Consider the following 16,856-nt stretch of genomic DNA (forward strand, 5'->3'; position numbering starts at 1 on the left):
GAGATGTCCTCATAGCCATCAGCACAAGAACCCACCCAGAGGCTCGGAGCGAGGTGCCCCAAGTGGTGCCGAGATTCCAATCAATCTTTATTTCTCTCTATATTGAAAGTAAATCAGCAGTACAAATATACTTTGGCATGAGAAACTGAGTAACCTCATTGGGGGAATTCTGTTCCCCGTCGGTGTCCTAAGGATGAGACAGATGCAGAGAGCAAAAAGAAGTTCCCTGGAGTCATCAGCAAGATTCCCACAAGACTCCCTTACAATAGATATTTATAGATTTCTATAGATACGATTATAGCATCATTTATAATAAATATCCTCTCTGGTATCTAACAGTATGTACACATCATCAAGTATTAGAAATACATAGTTTTTCTTCTGTTAAAAGTTGAGAAAAGAAATGCCTCGCTGGGGACAGGCATGCTGGGTTGTCCCCCAAGTCCTGGTGGCCCCTGATGGGGTTTTGGGGGGAGTCAAAGTGAAGTGCTGCTATCCTGCTGTCCCCCTGTCCCCAGTGACCTGTGCTTTCATTGCTGGAGGACGAGGGGTGATGGAAACTGTGAACCATAGGGCAGGGAGAATGGGGCATCCCACAAGCTGGGCTCATGGTGCTGGGTGCCATGGGGTGCCATGGGGTGCCTTGGGGCACAGACTTGGAGATGTAGATCGGAAGGGGTGAAGAGGAAGGTGAAAACCTTCCCCATACCTCAGGCTGTCTCCTTCCCAAATTCTTTGCCCAAGGTGACAGCTCCAGCCTCAGAGCTGCAATTGGGTGCAAAAGGGATAGGGATCAGGATGCTGATGGCACCCTGGGCACCACCATTTCTGGATAGAACACTGAACTTCTTGGTCATGGGTGACATTTTCAGCTACACGACTCCTGGTATCTCCCCCCAACAAGGAACAGTAAAATCGCCATCTAAACCCCTCTTAGCCTGATTTATTGTGTGCACACCACGGCAGTCTGGCTCCTACCCTGCCCCATGGAGCCCACAGTGCTCAACACACCCCGCTCATGCCTTGCACACTTGGGCAAGAGGGTGGGAGTGGAGGGTCTTTGGGCTCCCCAGCAGAAGTGTGTATGTGTATCTGAGCTGTCCCCATGCTTGTTCCCCCCAGCAGCTTTCCATCAGGTTAACACACTCTCCAGGTCTTCAAGTTTCACATTTTGAGGAGTGGTTTGCAAAATAAAATGAAATACAATAAAATAAAATTAAAATAAAATAAACTGGTGGCTCCTGCTTCTTTCTCCTGTCACAATTGGCGAAGACTTGGACAGGACCAAGGGCTCCTGAAGCCATCCTGATTCCCCAGGATCCTGCAGCTATCCTAACATCCTGAGGTCCCAGCCCACTTGGAGGCTGCAGTCCCACTGCATCAGACCCCAGACATCCTGGGACATGAGGAAGTTCCTCACGTTGTGACCAAGATCAGATCTTGGCCAAAGTGTCGATGGTACACAGGGGGTAACAGAGTGGGATCTACATGGAGATTTGTGAAGCATGGGGTGTATGAAGGTGATGGAACATGGCCTACATGAAGCTTCATGAAGTCTGGGTCACACATGGGGGATGATGGAGTGGGGCTATGCTGAGCTTTGTGGGACTTGAGGTCCATGGGTGGTGATGGAGTGAGGTCTACATGGGGCTCAATGAGGCCTGGGGTGCACAGGAATGGTGGAGTAGGGTCTACACTACTTCAGGTTGGACATTAGGAACAATTTCTTCTCCCAAAGAGTGGTCAGGCACTGGCACAGGCTGTATGGGGAGATGGTGGAATCACCGTCCCTGGAGGTGCCCAAGAAATGTGGAGATGTGGTGCTCAGAGATACGGTTAGCGAGCATGGTGGGGATGGGTGGCAGTTGAACTTGGTGATCTTGGAGGTCTTTTCCAACCTGAATGATTCTATGATTCTACGATACATGGAGCTTCATGAGGCCTGGAGTGCATGGGGGTGATGGAGTGAGGTCTACACGGAGATTCATGAAGACTGGGACACACGGAGGTAGTGGAACGGGGTCTGCATGAAGCTTTGTGAGCCTGAGGACCGTGAGAGGTGATGGGGAGAGGACTACACGGAGCTTTGTGAAGACTGGGGCACACTGGGGATGATGGAGTGAGGTCTACACGGAGCTTCATGAAGCTTGGGGCACACATGAGGGTGATAGAGCAAGGTCTACACAGAGCTGCGGCGCTTCATGAGGCCCTGGAAGGCCGAGAGACTGTGGAGGCCGGTGGAGACGGAGCTGATGGCCGACCGGCGGGCGTTGCAGAAGCATCGGTTGGAAGGGGTCTCAGGACAGCGGCCGGGCGAGGAGTGGCTCTGCTCCACGCAGGTGTCCGAGGTGGACAGGTCCCTGGGGATGATCATGGGGATGGAGTACTGCAGCTTCTCCCTGCTCTTGTACCACAGGCACGAGCACATGGACTGGAAGTGCAGCACCTCAGCGTAGACATTACGGAGGCCACCTCCACCACCCCCTGCTGCCACTGCTGTGGGTGCGGACGAGGCCGTGTCCGTGGTGTGCACACTGCTGGCCTGCCCATTGCGGGTGAGCAGCGCCCGGTGCTCAGCGTCCCGCTTCTCATCCTCGGCATTCATGGTCATGAAACGCAACACCACCAGGTTGAGGAAGGCCCCGATGACCGTCAGCCCCGTCAGGATGTAGACGAAGCTGAAGGCCACATACTGAGGATTGTTCTGCAGGGCCTCGTCCTTCTGCAGGGCCACGTAGTCCCCGAAGCCGATGGTGGTGAGCGTGATGAAGCAGTAATAATAGGCATGGAAGAAGCTCCAGTGCTCGTAGTAGGAGAACGCAGCCGCCCCGATGCACAGGGTGCTGATGCAGGAGAAGAACCCGATGGTGACCATGTTGGCCATGGAGACCTCTGCCCGCCTCATGCCCAGGCACTTCTTGATGCGGTGCAGGAGGTACCTGACGAAGGTGTTGATCCTCTCACCCAGGCTCTGGAACATGACGAGGGTGAGCGGGATGCCCAGCAAGGCGTACACCATGCAGAAAACCTTCCCACCGTCCGTGCTCGGGGCCGCATGGCCGTACCCTGGGGAGTGAAGCCGAAGAGAGGTTGGCATTGTCACCATGCAACTGGTGTCCCTTCCTTGACCATTTGTCCTGAAGCTGGGACATCTGGGATGGGCCCTGGATGGGGTTGCATGGTCCCCTTGTTTGGGGGATTTGGCCACTGCATGTGATATCACCAAGGGGCTGGAGATAGCTGTACTCAAATGCGCCTCCCAGGACAGTCTCAGAATGGCCAGGTGGGGCAGCAAAGGAGAAGGGGAGAAAAGGGATTTTTAAGGAATCAAGAGAGTTGAAGGTGGATTGTTATCCTCTGTTACCGCATCCCTGTATCCCTGCATCTCTGCCTCTTTGTTTTCCCATATTTCTGTGTCCCTGCATCCCACTGAATTCCATCCAGAAACTAGGGGACCCTGCATCCACGCATATAGCCCTGCAGGGAGCATCTGGACTTCAATTAATCTCCTGCCTGCGCAAAACACATGCAAATGGGACTTATTCTCTCCCTGTGGTGGCGGATTATTTGCTTGTTATGGATCCCAGATCCAGGCAGCTGAGCATGTGGAGTGTGGGGATGCCTGCCCAGCTGGCATGCCGAGGGGCTGTGTGCTGCCAGGAAGAGCCCTTGCCACCAGGCTGCCACCATTTGCTTTTCCCTGTCTTTTTTATTTCCCTTCCCTTCCCTTCCCTTCCCTTCCCTTCCCTTCCCTTCCCTTCCCTTCCCTTCCCTTCCCTTCCCTTCCCTTCCCTTCCTTCCCTTCCCTTCCCTTCCCTTCCCTTCCCTTCCCTTCCCTTCCCTTCCCTTCCCTTCCCTTCCCTTCCCTTCCCTTCCCTTCCCTTCCCTTCTTTTCCCTCCCTCCCCTCTCCTCCCCTCCTCTTCCCCATTCCTCTTCCCCCTTCTTTTTTCTCCTCTTCCCCTTAACTTTCCCCTTCCCTCACCCTTTCCCCTTCCCCTATCTTTTCCTTTCCCTTCCCCTTCCTACACTTGCCATTTTCTTTTCCCTTTCCCTTTCCGCTGCCCATCACACCTAGTGTTATATTTACAGCACTGCACTCCTCAATTATTGAGTATCTCCAAAACTACATTTGTCATAAAAGATTAAGCAGTGTTCACCTATGTGTGGAAAACATTTTGACATGACACGATTATCAAGGGGCAAAGGCAGGAGATGCTTTGAGCTCAATTTGAGGATGCTTTTGGGAAAAGCCCAAGGCTTTGGTGCACATTCACCCTGCAAAAAAACTTTGCTCCTCCAAGCCTCCAGCGCTGCCCACCACGGAGCCCTGAAAAGCAAAGCGAGGTGGGGAGATTTCCACTGCTTTTTCCTCTAACCCGAATCAGTCTGAACACTTTTCCAATGCTTTGATCCAGCGTGGGAATCCCGCCCTGCCCCAGCTCTGCTTAATCCCCGCTCACTGGGCTGAGGCAGGTGGCCTCTCTCCCCGCCACCCTTTGCTGGCAGCTTCCTCGAGGCCAAGGATTAAGCCTTGCTGGGGTGAGGCGAAATCACAGCTCGTCAGATCTCAGGCCAAGCTGTCCCCAGATCTGGGCTGTGGGGAGGGCTTTGGCAAACCCCGAGCATCAATGCTGTGCCTGCATGGGCACTGTGGAGGGCTCAGTGTGGTGATCCCCCGGATATCTCCACCCCTCTCCAAACAGCCCAAACCTCCCTTGTTCTTTGAGCAACCATCCAGCTGAGGTTGGGATTTTAGGATCCCAGCCTCCATCCGTGCTGACAGCCTCACTGAGCACTCTCCCTCCTGCACCTCCTGCCCGAGGTGCAGCCTCTCAGGGCTGTATTTAGCCCCATTTCTCCATTGGGAAGGGAGTTTATGAGCTCTGGCTGTGTGGCCAAGTGTCCATCAATCCGCCAGCCCCCCTCCTCCTCCTCCCCCGAGTGTCAGCACACGCTGCCTGATCTCCATCACGTTTATGGCCAGGATGAAGGTCGTGGGGCATTAAATCCCCCATGCATGGCTGGGGAAAAGGCAGCTGGCAGGGAGAAAGGTCCTGAGGAGCTGAGCCCCCCAGGCTTCTCTTGCACCCATCCATCATGGGAAAGAAAAGTGCAGGAGATGCTGACTGAGCTCCTGCCGCATTGGGGCTCCCCATTGAAGACCCCAAAGCCTTCTCCTTGCTCTCCCCACCCTTTGCAAAATGAGCATCCCTGTTCCTCTCCTTCATCCCTCCTGCAGCCCCCAAACTTCCTCAACGGGTCCTGGAAGGAGGCAGGTCCCAGCAGGTTGGGGTGCTGCAAGTGGGCAGGGAGCACAGCGTGTGTCCCCTAGGAGAAAACATGACATGTCCCAGAGGAACGCCGACCGCTCTTCGCCTTTTTAGGGCTGCTGAGGAGCAGGGGTGGATCTGGCTGAGGCTGCGGGGAGCAGGTGCAGGGTTTGCTTGGCCTCAGCCTGGAGCAGATCCCGGGGGCTGTTGGGAGCAATGGATGGAGGGGATTAGTAAGCAGTTGGTGCCAGGGCTTGCAAGCAGGGTGGAAAATAAATGGGGTGATGTGAGGCTTGGGGGTGCGAGGGGCTGGTGGGGCAGGAAGGGGGAGGTGATGCTGGGTGCTGGGGGGCATGGGAAGGGGCTGAGGGTCATGTCCAGGAAAGTGCAGGTGGGCAGGGCATAGGGCTGCAGGGAGCCAGGGCAGGGGTCGGCATGCAGGGATTAAGGAGAGGAGAATGCAGGGTACAAGGATTCTGCAGCATTCCCAGAGCAGGGCATGGGGAGTCCCAGGTGACAAGAGAATGTTGAGCTGGGGCAAGATGTGAGGGGTATGGAGAAGGCAGGACACCATGGGGGTACTCATGGGGCCCACAGTGGGCATGAGGTGGGTTTCTGTGTGCAACCCTTGTCCCTGTGTCTGTCAGGTAGGTCTGGGGATGGTTTTCCCCTTCCTCTCCCAGAGCAGTTCTAGCTGCAGCAGGTGCTGCCTGGGAAGTGTCATTGCCCTTACTGAGCAATGACATGATGGGGAACCGACCAGAGCCCTGACCACGTGAGGGATCTCCAACATTCAGATCTCATGGGGACACAGCTCTGCTCCTTTCAACCTTGATTTTCTCCTCCTGACCTTGGGCTCAGGGAGGTTCAGCAGCAGCCACTAGGGTCAGCTGGGGCTGGGGATGCATTCCTGCTAGACTGGGGGCAGCAGGGCAGGGTGTCCTTGGTTTGCTTTAGTGGCAAGTGAGCTCCGCCATGCTCCAGATACCCCCTGATTTTTGTGAAAGCTTGGGCAGAGTGTGGGGTGCCCCTTGGATCTGCCCAGGAAATGTGCTTGCAGAGCAAGCAAACAAGCAGGCAGAGAGTGGCTGGGAAAGGCAGCACATGGCAGCAGCACCTGCCTGCTCTGAGCAAACATGGGCATGGGAGAGCCCAGTGCAGGGACACAGTGCTGCTTGCACTGCTGCCTGCACTGCTGCCTGCACCACAGCTTGCACCAATGTCATTGCAGCCCACAAAGCCCTGCATGGGGTCACATGCTCTGTCCTTCCCAGAGTGGATATAATGGAGAACAGGGATGAGGGCTGTGGGAAGGAGCATGTCCCACCTGGGGACACCTCTCAGGCAGGGCCTGGCAAGTGGCAGCTTCAGGATAGGGACCAGATTTGGGCAGCAGCACCTCAGAGCTGAGGTGAATTTGAGTAATGCAAAGCTGGGCAAGCTCTGGTACCTGCACCACCCCATCCCAGCTAGATGCTAAGCCTGAAGCTGGGATAGTCACCACTGTGACTTCATTAGGGCAGGTGAAGGGTGCAGATATCCCCGCATACCACTATCCATCCACCCATGCAGCCATTTATTACTCATCTGTCCATCCATCCATCCATCCATCCATCCATCCATCCATCCATCCATCCACTCATCTATTCTCCATCCATCCATGCATCCATTTATCCACTCAGCCTTCCATCCACTCATTCACCAACCCATCCATCTTTCCACCCATCCACTCAACCTTCCATCTACTCATCCACCAACCGATCTGTCCATCCATCCATCCATCCGTCCATCCGTCCGTCCGTCCAATCACCCATTCTCCACCCACCAAACCACCCCAAATCTCGCCTATCCCCACTCACCTCTCTTACCACCTTTCTCTCCATCTTCCCCTCAATCTCCATGCACCACCTGGTGGAGCAAACTCAGCACTCAGTTCCCTGAGGGTTGCCTTGGCATGGGGAGGACCCACTGGGCAGAGGGTGCCGAGCCTGGTGGTGGGCTCATGTGCTCTCGTACCAGTGGGGCAGGTGAAATAAAGGTGGGGTCACCCCATACCGTGCCATGCCCTGTGCTCCCCCTGTGCTCCCACCAGACACTGGGGTACCCCCATCCTCTACAGCAAGTTCTGCAGCGCTACCCCCAGCACTGATATGCTCCTCTCCCCAAATCTCTCCTGTGCTGCACTGGGGGATGTTGCCCCTAGAGAAACTCAGAGGCCCCCAGAAGGGAGTTCTGCACCCCATCCATCCCAGCAGTGCTCAGGAGAGGGGGCACAGCCACTACCCTGCCCGGGACAGCCCCAGCAGCAGCAGTGGGGCCCCGCCACAGCGGGGGCAGCGGGTGCTGATGCTGTCATGGAAAATCCCTGCGCCAGCCAAGGGCTGTGTTTGCGCCGACCCGAAACTGGCAATATTTCGCTGCTCTTTGGGGCCCAGCCAGGCCCCTTCCTGGCTTCCTCTCTCCCCAGCACTACAGATCCTCCCCCCCTTCTCCCATCTGGGGCACAGTCGGGACCCCCGACAGTGGGGCTGGATGCTGGTGGGGCACAGAGTCTGCTGGGGGGGAGTCTGAGCTCATTCCCGTGCACACCACATCCTGTTTCCACGGTGGCAAAGGAGACTCTGTGGGGGTGGAATTAAAGGGGAGCCACCTGCCACCTCCTCTTGGGTGACACATCTGGGAGTGGCTGTGACTGCTGAGGAGAGCTGCACTGTGTGTCCTTATCCTCTCATATACCATGCACTATGGCCCAGCACCATGCACTGTGCTGGTGCATCCAACTGCAGCCTCCAGCATCATGTGCAATGCTGTTCACCCTGCATCCTGTGCCAAGAATCAACAGCCAGTATCATGCACCAACACCTGGTACAGAGCACCAGTGCCCAGCACCATGACACCCTGCACCCAGCACCTTGTGCTGAACACCAGCACCATGTGCAATGCCATGCACCAGCATTCAGCACTGTGCCCAGCACTACGTGCAGTGTCACACACTAACACCCAGTACTGTGCCCTGGCATCATGATCATCATCCAGAACCGTGTGCAATACCGTTCACCAGCCCCTAGCATGTTGCACCAGCACTGTGTGCAATTCCATGCACCATGAGCAATGCCACACACCAGCAGCCTATGCTGAACACCAGCACCCAGCACCAGTGCAATGCTGTGCACCAGCACCCAGCAAGGTGCCCCAGCATCCAGCACTGCTTGCAGCACCAGCACAGCCTCTCTGCCCCACTGCAGCTCTCCCAAAGGCAGACTAGTAAGCTCCAGCCCCAACACAGCCGTGTGTCTCACTTGTTCCATTAACCCCCCTGCCTGTCCAGCCAGGATTTATTCAAGGTAGCAATGCCTGCTATAAATCCTGCGTACTGCAGTCACTTCAGCCTGAGAGCTGGGTGATAAATATCACAGCCAGGCTGTAAATCACGTGCTGGGTCAGAGCGGGCTCTCCTGCAGCTCCTCCATGGGTCTGGCTTCACAGCACTGGACCCACTCCCAGCTGAGTGCCAGGGTTTGGTGATAGGAAAGCCAACAGGACAGACAGAAATGGGGGTGGGTGTGGGGCACTGGCCCCCGCCCCGCAGCCTCACTGCCCCAGCACGGGTTGTTTGTGCTTGTCTGAGTCAGTCGTTTGCCGGAGGGTTTAATGAGGCATCAGCTGGGAAGGAGCGGGCATTAATTGCTCTTATCTCTCTGGGACAGAGATGAGCAGAACATTTATAGCCTGGGCAGGATGGAGGTGGGGGCAGCAGCAAACAGAGCTCAGAGGGTCTCTGGGCTGGTCTTGGAGTGTGCATAATGACTGTGCCATCATTAGGCTTCAGAGTAAACACAACAAACAGCAACCACTGAGAACCACGGCAGTGGGAGCAAGGATTGGCCCTTTGCCTGCAATTGGCATAGAGTTGTGCACCGGGCCCCTCTTACAGGCATCTGGGGTGAGAAGAATTGAATCCCAGCCCTGAAACATTGTGATATAGTCATTCCCTCCAGTGTGTTCACTCTGAAGCCTACTGAAGGCGTACCCGGAGCTGCCAACACTCATTTCCACTGTGATCGTTGTCAACGGGCACAGAGAGTGCAGAACAGAAATGTCCTGAGGGCTCAGAGGGAGCTGTGATCCATCCCAGCCTTCCTCCATCCCCATCCCTTTCTACAAAACCTTCACCCATCCCCACCTCTTTCCATGAAACTTGCCCTCATCCTGGGCGTGTTTGTATCACTATGAGCACACTGTGTCCCCTAAAGCTACCAGATCACAGCCCTTTTCCTCCTCTTGCTCGTGGCCGTCCCCTCCAGCTGACCCCTCCCTGCCATGTCCCTTCCTTAGAGCCTCAGGAGCAGGACTGAATCAGAGATGAAAATAGCAGCAGGGCAGCCGACGGGGAGCGCGTTGTTCATCCTGGCTCTGAGTCAGGGCTGGACCTGCCAGCACGGCGGGAGGAGGTGCTGCAGGGCAGTGGGGGCCGGGGTGGGGGGGGAAGGAGGATGCATGGGGTGTGGGGCTTGGGGGGCACCCAGGAGGGATGGAGGCGACATGGTGACAGCCACAGAGGAGAGTCGCGGTGCTCCACAAACACCCCATGGTGTCACTTGCTGCTGCCACAGCCCTGTCCCAGGAGGGAGGTGGCAGATGGTGGCAGTGAGGTTGGCATTCGCCACCTGCCGCAGACCAAATGGCTGAGCACACGTGAGGGACACGGGCTGGCTCCATCCCTGCAGAGATAGCACTGTCCCCAACCTCACAGCCCCATGGCACATCTGGGAGCACCCAACGCAGGTTTTGGGTTTCATGAGCTGAGGTGCATGGAGGGGGACAGACTGCAGGTCCTCATCCCCACCACTGTGCCATGTGGCACAGCTGACCCATCCTTGCTGCAGGGACAGGGATGGAGGTGTCAGGGACATGTCCTGCAGCTCCCGTTGCCCCTAGCCTTGTGGAAGAGGAGGGGGCACACCTAAATATAACAGATCCCAGTCTGCAGCCGTATGCCTCATCCCCCTGCATGTATCCAGCTGCCACTGGTGCTGTCCCTATGGGTGTCACCACCCTGAGTGACACATCCTGCCCCACTGACCCTACTGTCAGCACATGGATCCACCATGGTATCCAGCTCAGGGTACCCCAACCCCAAATGGACCCGGAGCCCATGTGTAAAGTCACACCAAAAGATCTGTCCCCAATGCTGCAGGATCCATCCCACACAACGCCCCAAGCCAGCTGTTATGCTCCCAGCAAAGTCACCCTGTGCCAACCCAGAGACCCGCACAGTGTCCCCTGAGAGGCCCCTGCAGTCTGTCCCCAAGGCCATCATCCTAAGGGAGACGGCAATGGGATGTGACAGGGGACGGCCACAGCCCTGGGAAACGGGCACTGTGTCCCTGTTAGAGCAAAGCCAGTGGGCAGTGAGCAGAGATGTCCCCTTGTCCCCTTGTCACCTGCTCCTAGGAGATCATGCATGGCACTTCTTAGTACAAGCAGAGAGACCTTCGAGTTTCTGAAAGAAGGCTTTCTTTGCTTTTCTTTTTCTTTTTCTTTTTTTTTTTCCTTGCTGGAAAACCCCGTTTCATAGAAATAGACACTGACAGATTGATAACAACAGGATTGAGTTACACATCCATGTCCGTGCAGCTTCCCCAGCACACGGCTGTGGACATTGCAGAGCAGGGCTGAATTACACACACTCCAGGGAAATCCCTTCTGCATTTCTCTTGCGCTTCAAATAGGTGACTTTGGACTTGGGTGTCATCAGGAGCACCCCTTCCCATCTGGGGTGTGACACCTGCATCTCCCTGCTCCGTCTGCAGGCACCCGGAGGAGACTACAGGGGACCTGGTGGCCCTGAGGGGCTGGGGAGCACAGAACAGGAGCAAAATGGGACTGTGCACTCTGGGTTGGCTTTGTCTCACATCCATGGCCCTGCAGCATCCTTTGTGTGTGTGGAGGCTGGGGATGTTGCTCCTGCTCCCCGGCACCCCCTCCTCCTGCCCCCCTCTCTCTCACGTCAAAGATAAGCTGCTTGTCTCTGCTTCCCAAGCCTGTCCCAGCTGCTCTGCCAGCTGATAGAGCTCAGCCCCAACCCCAAAACCCACATCTCAGCCATACAGCCCTGGTTCCCCCCACCAGGATTTCCCTGTGACCCACAAGTCACAGGCAGCCAGCGAGGGATTTGGGAATATGAGGCATTCTGGGGACCAGAGGATCAGAAGATTTGGGGTCATGTATCCTTGCACGGAGCCAAATTCAGTGGTGTTTGCTCCTTGTTGTATGGGGAGGATGCAGCCACCAAGCTGTGGGTGTCCCTATGCAGGGGACAATGGTAGTGGGGACACTGTGGGAATCCTGGACAGGGGACATTGGTTGAAAGTGCCCCGAGGATATTTGGGGTGAAAGCGTAACCAGGTGAGTGCACCACAGCATGGAATGAATACAGTGGCAACTTGGGGTGATCCCGATATCTCTCTGACTCCTGCATCCCTTCTCCCCACCCTGGGGACAGAGCCTGCTTTTCCTGAGGACTTTTGGTTTCTGGTAGCATGGGGTGGTTCAGATTGGATCAGGACAGGGCAGGGACATTGCCTTGAGCACTGAGGCACTACGCCCTACCCAACACTCCCCCCTCCTCCCCAGCGGGGTCAGGACACCCAGACTGAGGGTCCCACTGTGCTCTTGAATGGGAAGGATCTGCAAGGGAATCCTGTCCCCAGAAAACCTTCCCCCTTATCCTAATTCTCCTCCAGGGAAGGAGTGAGCCGAGAGAATACTGTCCCTGGAGGGGAAGCACCCCGTGTCCCCCAGTTCTCAGCTGCAGGGCAGGAGATGGGACACGGTGTAGGGATGAGTCCCCTCACACAGTCCCCCCAGATCTGTCCCACAATGGGACCCTCATGTCACCTCCCTACCCTCACCGACTCCTGAAAAAAGGGAGTCCTGCACCAAGGAAAAACTCAGCTCCCCCTCCCTCCCCCCCCCCCAGGCACCGTGGTGCTGTAGGGTGAGAGAGGGGGTGAGGAATCCCCGAGGCTGGGAGACCAGAGAACACGGGGATGGGAAGAGGTCGGATCCCAGGGAGGCACAGCCCTGACGCTACGGGGATGGACACATTTGGGACGAGCCGGTGGAGAGAGTGGAGGGGGCCGCCCCGATGCCACGGGGATGGGCGGAGGGGGCCGGGAGAGGGGGGGTTCCCGATGGTGGAGTTTTGGGTGGGTGAGCCTTGACGCTGCAGGGATGGGCGTTATGGGGAAGGGGATCCCGAGGGACCAAGGGGAGAGATTTGCCCTGACACCATGGGGATGGGTGGAGGGGTCCCAGCGTCGGCAACAGCTGGGCAGAGTGGTTCACCCCGACACCGCAGGGATGGGCAAAGCAAGGACTATTCACACGGGGACCCCCAGAGCTTTTTCGGCGGGGTGTTGGGGCTGAGGTCGGGGGGTTGCCCGGTACCTATGGTCGTGATGACGGTGATGGCGAAGTAGAAAGAGCCGGCGAATTTCCACTGGACGCCGGCCTTGTGCGGCTTCAGCTTGAGGACGACCCACTCTAGCTCGCGGTAGCTCTCGGCGCTCAGGTTGTATTTGTTCTTCAGCTCCTGGCTCTTCGCCTCCAGCCGCCGCCGCTCCGCCGTTTCCTCCTCGGATTCGAGCGCGTCGAAGACGGCGGCTCCCACCAGCAGGTAGGTGAAGGTGCACATGATGAGCGCCAACGTCCGCACGTTCTGCCGCTTCATGGTGCGGCGGCGGAGGAAGGAGGCGGCGGAGGGGCCGTCTGGGGCATGGCGGCGGCCGGGGCTCCGCGGAGGGCCCGGCTCCGGGCGGCGGCGGCGGCGGCGGCGGCGGCGGTGGTAGAGGAGAGCGGAGGGCGGCGGCGGCGGCGGCGGGGGCGGGCGGGGGCGGAGCTGTCCTTCAGCACCACCGCCCCGAGCCGGCACCGGCACCGGCACCGGCACCGGCACCGGGACCCGCAGCAGTACTGGGAACGGGATCCGTGCCTTGCATTGTGCATCGTGCACACCGCGCCACGCTCTTTGGATCGGGACTGGCACTATGCATTTTGCACAGTGCATTGGGATTGGCGTCCAGACTGCCTCTGGGACGCACGGCGTGCATTGTGCAGCGTGCACTGTGAGCGTGGAACTGGCACCATGCGCTGTGCAAAATACACAGACACTGGGATCAAGAGTGGGGTCTTGCACGGGTACCACGAGTGGGACCAGCCCTGGTGTTGGCACTGTGCGTCGTGCACTGGGCCTGGCACCCAGACTGACAGTGGGACTTGTGCACTCTGTGCCGTGCACCATGCACCAAGACTGACACCAAGACCAGCACCAGTGCCGTGCATTGTGCACCGTGCACTGGGACGGCATTCAGACTGACAATGGGACTGCCAACTGGACTGGTTCTGTGCATTGTGCACCATTCACTGGGATAGAAATTGCAACCATGCAACCAAACTGGTAGCAGGAATGGCATTGCTACTGAGTGTTGTGCACAGTGCATCATGCAGTGTACCTGCCACCATGCAATTCACTATTACCATGCTCTGGAACTGGCACCAGCACTGTGTGTCATGCACCAGGACTGGCACCAGGATATTTTCACCCAGAGGGTGGTGAGGTACTGGAACAGGTTGCCCAAGGAGGTTGTGGATGCCCCATCCCTGGAGGCATTCAAGGCCATGCTGGATGTGGCTCTGGGCAGCCTGGTCTGCTGGTTGGTGACCTGCACATAGCAGGGGGTTGGAACTGGATGAGCATTGTGTTCCTTTTCAACCCAAGCCATTCTATGATTCTATGATATCATGCACCATGCACCATAGATCAATACTCAGGACTAGCACCGTGCACAATACACCAGGACTGGCACTGTGCACCAACACACTGTGCACCTGCAGCACCACTGCCCGACTGTGCATCATACCAGCCCACACTCTGCTCTGTGTACCAACATAAGCTCAGCACCGTGCAGCAACACACTGTGCACCAAGACACCATGCAGACATAGGCAGTGCTAGGACATGCACTGTGCACCGGTGCTTAAGTGATGGGTCATGCAAAAGGCAGAGTGATATCCCATTCAGAAAAGTCAAAATGACTTCGGGGGTGCTCAGATGCTGTTGTGGTGCTGCTTCCTCAGCATGAGATTTGCTCTTTGCCAGCAGGAGCTGTGAGGTGTGAACAAACAGAGCACAACACAAGCTGTTGCCTTCAGCTGCTACATCACCCACCAACGCAGCCCTAGGCAGGAAAAGGCAGAGGCAACCCGTCCTCCTGGGGAGCACCCAGCAGCTCTGTGCTCCCCTGGTGCTCCCTGCTGAGCTCCAGGAACAGCCTAGCTTATCGCTCCCAGCTACTAGAAGCTGCAGCTCCAGGATCACTTGCTTTGCATGCAGGAAAGCAGCAGCAAGGGGCTGAGAGGGGATGAGCCTCATTTCTCAAATCCCAGAGATCAGGGTGCATCATTGTTCCCGTACCCAGGGTGGGAGCCACAGGAAGAAGAGGATGAAGGGACCAAGGAAGGGAAGCAGAGACAGGACAAACAGAGACAAGCAGGGTGTGAGCACATCTTCACTTCTGGCGTCAAAGTGATGAGGGCTCGTGTAATGGCCCCATCCCTTTTTTCCTCCTGGCTCTCACTGTACAGGGAGAGGGGCATCTCATTTGCTGTGCTACAGTGCCCCTGGGGAAGGGCTTTATGTGTTGGACAACATCTCTCTGCAAAGTGGTGTTGGGATATGGCCACCTGCCCTGACACTGTACTCACACATCCCTGCATCCTGCTCTTCCATCCCTGAACTCTGCCCCTCCATCCCAAAACTGTTCCCTCATCCCTCTTTCTGCATCCTAGCACCTGCTCCTGCATCCCTGCTCCTCCACCCCCTAACTCTGCTCTTGCATCCCACCATCTTGCTTGTCCATCCCAGCATCTTGCATCTCTGCTCCTCCATCCCTGAACCCTGCTCCTCTATCCCTCCTCCTGTATTCCATCACCCTATTCTTGCATCCCTAACTCTGCTCCTGCTTCCCTGCTCCTGCATCCCAGCACCCTTCTCCCACATTTCTGCTCCTGAACCCCAGAACTCTGCATCTACATCCCAGCATCCTCCACATCAGCATACTTCTCTTGCATTCCAGCACCCTGCTCCTCCATTCCTGAACCCTTCTCCCTCATCCCCACATACCGACGGGCTCTCAGCCCTTCTCTCTGCCCCCCCTCCCTCCCCATCCAGCCCCACTGCATGTTCGTGACTCATGCCCTCTGCAGCACAGAGCCTCTCAAACTCCGGACACTTCTGCCTCTTGAAAGCCACAAATGCATCCGGGCTCAGGCAAGGCCATTTACTCCCTCCCTGCTGCCATCACGGCTGCCAAAAATAAAATAAAATTTTTAAAAAAGAGAGAAGCCAAGAAGACCTCCTGAAAAGAAAACTGTGCTGTCTCTCTTCCGGCTGCGCTGCCGAGTCACTCCCCAAAGGCTTTTTATTTTGTCTCTGTGGGATCTGCACCGGCATTAATGCATTTCCACCCTGACAGCTAGACTGCAGCCAGTGGGGAGGGGGCTGCCTGGGCCATCCCTGGGGCAGAGATGGGGCTTTGTGCCACTGCTTGAATGGGGATGGTTCCTGGGGAGAGGGTTTGGGTCCCATGGACCCTCCTCAGGAGCGGGGATGTGCAGATGGAGCAGAGCGATAGGTCTGGGGCTGTCACCTGTCCCCCTTGGGCAGCAACTCCCTGGCCTTCCTGTAGCTGGATAGCAAATAAAAGGGCAAGGAGCTGTGTTCCTCTGCAAAGCAGAGGTTGGGAGAGCAACTGGTTTTGGTGGTGGGGGGGGGGGGGAGGAGGGGTTGGATGGAGTAAGATGGAGTGGGATTGGGTGGATGCAATGGGATTGGATGGATTCAGTGGGATGGGACACATTGGAAGGAATGATATGGATTGGATAGAATGGGAACTGGTGGATGGGATGGGATGGGATGGGATGGGATGGGATGGGATGGGATGGGATGGGATGGGATGACTTTTGTTAGAATGGGATTGGGTAGGATGAGATGAGTTGGATGGAATAAGGTAGGATGGGATTGGCTGAACAGAATGGGATGGGCTGGAATGGGTTGTGATGGTACAGAATGTATTAGAATGTGTTGGGATGAGAAGGACCGGGATATAGTGAGATGGTATGGAATGGGATGGGGTGGTTTCTCCAGGCAGTAAACAGCAGAGGGTAGTAGCCCAGAGTCCCCTGGTACACCAGACCTCATCCCTCATACATGTCTGATCAGCAGCACTCAGATGGACTAGTGCTACTCGTTAAGTGCAGCATGCTCCAACCACCCCCAGTGCACCATGAGGGTCTGACTCAGTCTGATTCTTTCTTGGATGCTTTGTATGCTGAAGCAGCCTGGCATGCCCTGCACAGGACCCTGAGCTCGAAATCTGAAGGCTTCTACACCTTAAACAAAGTGCTCTGCTTCTTTTCCCAAGGCAGGTGAAGGACTGTCCAGCCCCTCTTTTTCTTTGAAGACTTTTTTCTGCAGTGTTTTAGCCCTTTCTTGCTGATGAGCTCTGCATAGGTGTCCCAGGG

General features: G+C 56.5%; 1 protein-coding gene and 1 long non-coding RNA gene across 2 annotated transcripts; one reads left to right on the top strand and one right to left on the bottom strand.

The window, feature by feature from the left end:
* Positions 1-66: 66 nt before the first annotated feature.
* KCNK3 (potassium two pore domain channel subfamily K member 3) lies at positions 67-13,006 on the bottom strand. The gene is made up of 2 exons (XM_010708057.4): positions 12,724-13,006; positions 67-3,066 (listed from the first exon to the last, which is right to left on the bottom strand). The coding sequence occupies exons 1-2, from the start codon at positions 13,004-13,006 to the stop codon at positions 2,180-2,182; spliced, it is 1,170 nt and encodes a 389-aa protein (XP_010706359.1). The 3' UTR covers positions 67-2,179.
* On the top strand, positions 12,823-15,659 carry LOC146545113 (uncharacterized). Its single transcript, XR_014881697.1, has 2 exons — positions 12,823-12,952; positions 14,753-15,659. It is a non-coding gene; the product is annotated as an uncharacterized LOC146545113 (long non-coding RNA).
* Positions 15,660-16,856: the final 1,197 nt, after the last annotated feature.

The sequence above is a fragment of the Meleagris gallopavo genome, chromosome 2 (genome assembly GCF_905368555.1).
Source record: "Meleagris gallopavo chromosome 2, MGAL_WU_HG_1.1, whole genome shotgun sequence".
Classification (NCBI taxonomy): Eukaryota; Metazoa; Chordata; class Aves; order Galliformes; family Phasianidae; genus Meleagris; species Meleagris gallopavo.